At 47.6% G+C, this 8,338-nt stretch overlaps 1 protein-coding gene across 4 annotated transcripts in view; it reads left to right on the top strand.

The window, feature by feature from the left end:
- Window positions 1-8,338, top strand: part of ADC (arginine decarboxylase) — a 56,823-nt gene that overhangs the window by 16,162 nt on the left and 32,323 nt on the right. For all 4 annotated transcript variants that reach the window (XM_006862133.1, XM_006862136.1, XM_006862134.1 and 1 more), the window contains 5 exons: window positions 408-580; window positions 3,604-3,738; window positions 4,668-4,833; window positions 6,097-6,259; window positions 7,737-7,849. In XM_006862133.1, coding sequence (XP_006862195.1) covers window positions 408-580; window positions 3,604-3,738; window positions 4,668-4,833; window positions 6,097-6,259; window positions 7,737-7,849 — 750 coding nt within the window. The remainder of the gene's footprint in view (window positions 1-407; window positions 581-3,603; window positions 3,739-4,667; window positions 4,834-6,096; window positions 6,260-7,736; window positions 7,850-8,338) is intronic.

The following is an 8,338-nucleotide window of genomic DNA, read 5'->3' as shown; positions in this document are numbered from 1 at the left end:
GAGGCTGTAAATCTTTATGGGAGCAGAAACCCTCATCTTTCTCCCACGGAGCAGCTGGTAGTTTCACACTGCTGACTTTGCGGTGTGCAGCCCGATTCGTAACCACTACGCTACCAGAGCTCCTTACTCTACCATGTAGTCTAGGTGAATAGTGCTACATCCTTCCAGAATGTACATTGTACAACATTCTTTGGCAAGCAGGGCTTTGCTGTCAAGCAGCCTTACCTGTCAAAGAATGGCGAACTTGCATCAGTTCTGATTTCTGTATATCTCTCGTCGTAACACTAGGCCCATATGTTATGGGCCTTCCATGCTTAGCTATGACTGCCCCTCTTGTGTGCTTTCTTGGACTCCATGGGTCTAGCAGGCCCTGGTGCCTCCTCACCACTACCTTTGGGACTCTACAGGCTGAGATGGAGTTGATCCAGCAGATTGGTGTCCCTGCTAGTAAGATTATCTACACCAACCCCTGTAAGCAAATCACACAGATCAAGTATGCTGCCAAACATGGGATCCGGTTGCTGAGCTTTGACAACGAGATGGAGCTGGCGAAGGTAGCAAGGAGTCACCCCAGTGCCAGGTAAGCTTGCATGGGGAGGCTAGACTGCTGGTGTGTGAGGGAGGAGGGAGTTGAGGGGCGTGGCAGGTACTCCTTGGCTAGCTCTGGTAGCGTAGCGGTTACGAATCGGGCTGCAAACCACAAGGTCAGCAGTTCGAAACTACCCAGCTGTTCTGTGGGAGAAAGATGAGGCGTTCTGCTCCCGTAAAGATTTACAGCCTCGGAAACCCCGTACAGGGTTGCTATGAGTTAGGACTGACTCCATGGCACGTAACAACAACAACAACAATCCTGGGCTGGACCCAGGTAGAAATAACTACTAACAGCTCTGGAAGAAAGAAGCTAGTGGTGGATTGGAAGTCTTAGTCAAGGCTGAGAGAGTGAAAGCTGATGTCAAGGAGTCTTCTTGGAGGAAGTGGCATTTGAAGCGAGACTTGAGGAATGAATTGAATTTGGTGGTGGTGGTGGTGGTAGGTGCCACTGAGTTGGTTCTGACTCATAGCCAACCTATGCCTAACAGAATGAAACACTGCCTGGTTCTGGGCCAACCTCACAATCGTTGTTGCTATGCTTGAGCCCATTACTGCTGCCATTTGCCAATCCATCTTGTTGAGGGTCTTCCTCTTTTTTGATCTCCCCCCCCTCCCGACACTTTACCAGTCATGGCATCCTTTTGCAGGGGCTGCTACTTCCTGATAATATGTCTGAAGTATGAGAGACAAAGTTTGGCCATCCTGGTTTCTAAGGAGCATTCTGGCTGTACTTTCAACACAGATTGGTTTGTTCTTTTGGCAGCTGATGGTACTTTCAATATTCTCCTCTAACACCATAACTCAAATGCATCAGTTCTTCTACGGTCTTCCTTATTCACTGTCCAACTTTCACATGCATATGGTGGTGGTGGTGTGCTGTGGAGTCGGTTCCGACTCATAGTGACCCTGTACAGGGTTTCTGAGGCTATAAATCTTTACGGGAGCAGAGAGCCTCATCTTTCTCCTATGAACAGCTGGTAGTTTTAAACTGCTGACCTTGCTGTTCGCAGCCCTATTCGTAACCACTACGCTACCAGATATGAGGTTATTAAAAATACCATGGCTTGAGTCAGCGTACCTTAGTCTTCAAACTGGTGGTGGTGGTGGGGTATGAAGAGTGTGTTGAAGTGGACTGTTTAAGCAAATGCCTGGAGGTCCGAAACAGCAATGGGGTTTGTCTCAGTTCTCTAGTGGCACTGTAACAGATATACCACAAGTGGATGGCTTTGCCAAATAGAAATGTATTCCCTCACAGTTTAGGAGGCTAAAAGTCCCAATCCAGAGCACTGGCTCTGGGAAAAGGTCCTTGTCTCCTTTCAGCATTCCTTAGTGATCTCCATGTGTCTTGTCATCAGTATTCCTCTGTGTTTAGGGGTTTCACAGGGCTAGGATCCCAGCTCCAAAGGATGCACTCCACTCTTGGCTCTTCTTTTTGGGTGACAGTGGGTCCCTCTTTCTCGGCCCACTTCTCTCTTCTTTTGTACCTCGAAAGATGGACTTAATATACAGTCTAATCCTGTAGATTACATCCCACCTCATTAATATCATGGTATTGTTAAGTGTTATGGGGTTGATTCTGACTCATAGTGACCCTGTGTAGGGTTTCCGAGGAGTGGCTGGTAGGTTTGAATCCACCAACCTTGCTATTAGCAGTCCAGTGCTTATCCTACAGCGCCACACCAGGACTCCATAGAAGCGAGGGTTTATGGCACATAGGATAATCGCATCACATCAGAGCTAATTACGTCAGATCACATCATGGGGAGGTAATTACATTATCTTAGGAAATTAGCCCATATTAACTGCTCCATCACTGAGAATCCAGGCCCAGTCAAGTTGACACAAAACTTTAACTATCACAGGGTACTTGGTGGATCATCAGCAATTGTATGTGGCTGGAATCTGCCACAGGTAAGAGGTGATGTTGTTAAGTGCCATCGAGTCGGTTCCGACCCATAGCGACCCTGTACAGGGTTTCCGAGGGTGTAAATCTTTACGGGAGTAGAAAGCCTCATCTTTCTCCCGCAGAGCGACTGGTAGTTTCGAACCGCTGACCTTAAGGTTCACAGCCCAATTCGTAACCACCACGCTACCAAACCCTATATAGGGCTTCTCAGGGGCACTGGTGGGTTTGAACTGCCAACCTTGTGGTTCAAACTAACCTTGTGATCCAGTGCTTATCCTACAGCACCAAATGTAAATGCTTAAGGCTGGAAGGGTTGCTTTGGGTGTGATTCCCACAGTTACTTGAATGCCTAGGGATTCCAGGGTGGGTGGTGAAGGAGAGGTCAGGGGGGTGGGCTCACTCCAGTTCATCTGTAGCACTAGCCATCTTGTTTGTTTGACATGATATTGGAGTTCTCCTTATGATTTTGTTTTTTTGAATAGTTCCTTTCATCAATAAAAGTTTCAGAGCTCTGGCTGGGGTGGAGGCAGATTTGGAAGAATTTGAGCTACCTAAGGGAGAACTAAGGGTGTCCCGGTGTGGCGCTGTGGGTTAATGTGCCAGACTACAAAGTCATTTGAACTACAATGTTGGTGGTTCAAGCTCACCAGTCACTCCTTGGAAACCCTATACAGGGTCTCTATGGGTCGGAACCAACTTAATGACACTTAACAACAACAACAAAGGGAGAACTGGTGAGGTCTAGCTCAGGGCAGGGAGTCCTGGTATGGCACTGTAAGATAAGCGTTGGGCCGCTAAATGCAAGGTTGGCAGTTCAAACCCACCTGTCACTCCTTGGAAACCTTATATGGGTCACTATGAGTCTGCAGCCACACAATGGCACTTAATGACAACAGCCCAGGGCAGGGCTGAGAGGTTGGAGGGAAGGAGGTGCCCAAGGATGTTTGGGGGGTGTATTGGATAGCACTCAGGGACATGGATGGGCGTCCTGGGGAGTTGCAGGGCAGTTCCCACCATGCGGGTTATATACCTGGACTCAGAGAAGACCCGTTTTGGGGTGGAGAAGTCGGCTTGCCCCAGCAGAGATACTCTGCACTTCTCCTCAGGATGGTTCTGTGTATTGCCACTGATGACTCCCACTCCCTGAGTCGCCTGAGCATGGAGTTTGGAGCTTCGCTGAAATCCTGTAGACACCTGCTTGAAAACGCCAAGAGGAGCCATGTAGAGGTGGTGGGTGTGAGGTGAGCAGCTCAGATCCCCACCCTCCCACCCGTGTCAGGCCCACTGTCTGTCTCCCAGGATGTTATCAATTCCAGGTGAGACCTCCCCCAGAGCCTGGCACTGGGCCTGGAATTATGCCATTTGAGAGTTCCCTCTCTTTGAAAATAAGGTTTGGTGTGTTCTCCATCCTCTTCCCACAGTCCCTAGAAGTTCTGTTCCACAGTGTTCTTCCTGGGGGTCTTACCTGCCTGTAGGCCAAAGATTGTGTGGTCCACCGCTTTTCTTGCAGGGAAGGGGAAGGAATGGTAATAGTGACCTAGCAAGATATCTATCTGTCATGTATTTCGTATGTAGGATGCACCAGGTACTGTGCTACATGCTTCACGTACATTATCCCACAGTCTTGTGTGGTACAAGGTCTTGTCTCCATTTTACAGATGGAGGAACTAGAACACAGACAAAGTAACTTACCAGAGTCTGATGGCAGTCTAAGAGGCTTATCCAGCTCTGGCTGACTCTGGGGCCCGAGCCCTCATCCTAGAAGGCTCGGCCCCATTTGGAGTGCCCAGTGAAGAGACCCTAGATCTAGCCTCCTATCTATCTTTTATCTGCCACATCATCCTTGGCAATCCATTTAATCTTGTCTTCAGGCTAAGAGCCCTGGTGGCACTGTGGGCTGCTAACCACAAGGTCAGTGGTTCAGATCCACCAGCCACTCCCAAAGGAAGAGGAGGCTCGCTGCTCCTGTAAAAATATACAGTCTCAGAGACCCTATACAGGGTCACTGTGAGTCGAATTGACTCAAAGGCAGGGGGCTTAATTTTTGGTTTTGGTTTGTCTTCAGGCAGGTCTGATCAACTGAGAAGCCCACGTCACACCTAGCTGGGATTGGGGAGGTGATATTGGTGTCCAGCATATAACCCAAGGCTGTTCCTCCCTCCCTCTCCAGCTTTCACATTGGCAGTGGCTGTCCTGACCCTCAGGCCTACGCACAGCCCATTGCAGATGCCCGGCTTGTGTTTGAAATGGGCACCGAGCTGGGCCACAGGATGCACATCCTGGACCTTGGTGGCGGGTTCCCGGGCTTCGAGGGAGCCAAAGTGAGATTCGAAGAGGTAACCCTGGGACAGGGACTGTCCATGCTGGGTTCTGAGGGCTGGGACAGGGGTAGTGAGGGTCATAGTGATGCTAGAGACTGCTGGGAGCAGGCTGCCCATTGTGCTTGATACTTTATCTGGATGATCTCACCCCACAGCACAGCTGAACAGACCAGTGCTCTTGAGGTTAGCTCACTACCTGAGTCAACGGTACAAGCTGGCTGATTGCTCAACTCTGCCTGACACCAGCTCATACACTTTACCAGCCTCATAGGACACATTTGCATAGTTATAGACTCTTTAAGGGTCTAGGTACCTCCTATTTGCCCTCAGAAGATGATAAAATATCGGTGGAGTGCAGGGGAAGGAAAAGCTGACCTCTGTGTCCACTCCCAGTCCATCTGTCTCCTTGCTTGAGATGAAATCAAGAAAAATGTGTCAGCTCAATCCCCATTTCAACCACCAGGGGTCGCTACTCTTAAAAAAAGTGCTTCATGTTGTGAACTACCCAAGTCTAGGAATTGATCCTAAAGAAATACTCAGGGATGGTTATCACAAAGAATTAACCTCAAAGATGAGTATTGCAGCATTGTTTGTCATAGAAGTCTAGTGGATTTCCCTGGTCCATCTAACGATTGGGGATTGGTTAGATTATGGTACACTTTTTGAAAATAATTACTCATTTGGAAAGGTCATTCCCAGTCGATTAAATAAACAGGTTGTAAAACCATTCACACAGTCCTATTATGTTTATAATAAAAGAAGAGTATGTTGTTGATTTGGTTTTGTATAGAAAAGAATTCAAGGATCTTAGTACAAAAACCAACTGGACGACACTTAACAGTAATAATGACAGTCCCCAAAGTTATCAATGATTAGAATCATCTGGGTGGTGGAATTAGGGATGACTTTATCTTCTTTTTCCTTTCCTGTATTTTCTAGAATGTCTATAATCAAAATGTACTGTTTAACAAACTGAAAGATCCACATTAGGACTTATGGAATTGGAGTACCAAGCGTTATATTAAGATGTCCCTTCCCATTGTTGGGGACATCAGAGGAGGTTGTTTATACATGATGAGGATCTCAACCCACATCTGTCTCCTTCCTACCTTCCTGGCCAGCTGCCTGCACTTACCAGCTGGGATCTCAACAGCTGCCAAGAGCTTCCTGAAATCAAAGAAATTTTCAAGAATAGAGTTGGAGCTGTAGCAAGTCTTTAGCATAAACTTTGCATTTAAAACATGAAATTGTCCCCCTACCCCTCCTTTTCTCACCCAGATTGCTTCTGTGATTAACTCAGCCTTGGACCTGTATTTCCCAGAGGGCTGTGGTGTGGACATCCTTGCCGAGCTAGGGCGCTACTACGTGACCTCAGCCTTCACCTTGGCTGTCAACGTCATCGCCAAGAAGGAGGTTCTTCTAGACCAGCCCAGTAGGGAGGGTAGGTGCCAGGTGGGCAGGAGAGACCCATTCTCCCCTGTGGCTGGGAACAGTCACTGAGCAGGCTTTGCTTTTAGACCCAGTGACAAGGGATGAAGGAATCTAGAGAATGGGCCCATACTTTAAGGAAACTTATTTTGATCATCAGTTTCCCTTACCTCAAAGACAATTAGTTTTCTTTTTCCTCAGCATGTTCACATTTTATGAAGAGCGGGTGTGTCGCTGTAGGATAAGCACTGGACTGCTAACCACAAGGTTGGCAGTTCAAACCCACCAGCTGCTTATTGGAAACCCTGTACAAGGTTGCCGTGAGTCAGAACCGACTCAATGGCACTTAACATAAACAGTTGTGATCAAAAGATTAGAGAAAATAGATACTTTGTTAACTCCATTTTACAGATGAGAAAACTGAGAACCAAAGAGAATAGAAGTGACTTGCTGAATAGCTGTTGTTTGTTGTTAAGTGCCATGGAGTTGGTTCCGACTCATAGTGACTTTGTATAGGGTTTCCAAGGTGAGTTTGAACCGCTGACCTTGTGATTCATATCAACGTAGTGGTCCAGTGCTTTATCCCACAGCACCACACCAGGACTCCATAGCTAGTAGAAGATAAAGCCAGGATTTGACTCTATTTTCCCTCCAAAGTACAGGCTCTTACTCATCCTACTGCTTTTTCATAATGTAATGAAAATAGTTAACACATCTTATAAAGTCCACTTGAAAGATGTCAGAACATGGGCCTGGATTGGTTGCGTCACTAGCCCAAGGTCACACAGTTGATGAGTGGCAGTGCTAGGATTCAAGCTCAGGCTGGGCTGAGGAAGCCTTTGTGTCCACTTGTCTCCCTCAGCACTCTTCCCTGCCCTTTCAGGTCAGATCAGTCCTTGCATGTCCTGTGAGTGAGAGGTGGCAATGACTTTGGAGTTCTGTCTTCTTGGGGCAGGAGAGCAAAGACAGATCTCTGTATTCCTTCCCAGAGAGAATCTAAGGGGAGGAGTGTTGGGTTTGTGTGTGTGTGTGTGTGTTGGGGGGGCGGTAAGGGGGTGGGGAGGTCAGAGGGGGGGGGACGTGACATTCTTCTGGCCTCCTTTAAAGACCTGGGGATTGTCCTATCTAGTCTACCCAGGAGACTGGACTTCTTGTACCAGCTCATCCCTGGCCCCATTATGTGCCCTGAAGCAAGTAGCTAAAACTTCTTGGGCCCACTGTGTTTGGGTGGGATGCCTTTGCTAGGGCATCAGGGGTCTCCCATGCAGTTAGAGGCATGTGTCCTGGGCAGGCTTGCTCACTTGCAAGAATGAGTATTCCTGACATGCTGGGAAACCTCATATTACAGCAGGACCCAGGCTATAGTTGAGGAAGGGGCTGTCCTTTTGCTTAAAACATCTGTCCAGCCTGCTGAGTTCCTTCAACTAGCGCCCCACTACCACCCCTCACATTGCTGCCTGTACAGACCCTGATCCCTCCCATCCCCACAGAGGAAAATGGTGTCGTCTCCAAGTCCATTGCGTACCACCTTGAGGAGGGCGTGTATGGAATCTTCAACTCTGTCCTGTTTGACAACGCCTGCCCCACCCCCATCCTGCAGAAGGTAAGCCTATCCCTGGGGGCCTGTTTTCAATTGAGTGCTCTAAAAAAAAAAAAACACAAAACATTTATTGTATTTTTATGAAATTAAATAAAGCAAAACACACTCATTGTGGAAAATAGACAACAAGGAGGAAGAAGGACATTACCCATAATCCCATCACACAGAGCTAAACTCTGATCATTTTGACATATTTCCTGTCAGTCTTGTTTTTAAATATGAAGTTACACTTTTTCCCCCGTAAAATTGAGATCATATTGTTTTACAGCCTGCTCTTTTAATTGAATCTGGGTGTAGCTATTCCCATGCATGATGGCTCCATAGGACAAGCACTGGACTGTGAACCACAAGGTCAGTGGTTTGAGCCCACCAGTTGCTCCACAGGAGAACTAAAGCATCCTGCAAAAGATTTAAAGCCTTGGAAACCCCATACAGGGTTTATTTGAGTCAAAACTGACTCTGTGGCGGCACTTAACAACAACAACAACAACA

Source organism: Chrysochloris asiatica, unplaced genomic scaffold (genome assembly GCF_000296735.1).
Source record: "Chrysochloris asiatica unplaced genomic scaffold, ChrAsi1.0 scaffold00047, whole genome shotgun sequence".
Classification (NCBI taxonomy): domain Eukaryota; kingdom Metazoa; phylum Chordata; class Mammalia; order Afrosoricida; family Chrysochloridae; genus Chrysochloris; species Chrysochloris asiatica.
The sequence above is the reverse complement of the archived record's forward strand: the minus strand, read 5'-3'. Positions and strand labels throughout refer to the sequence as shown.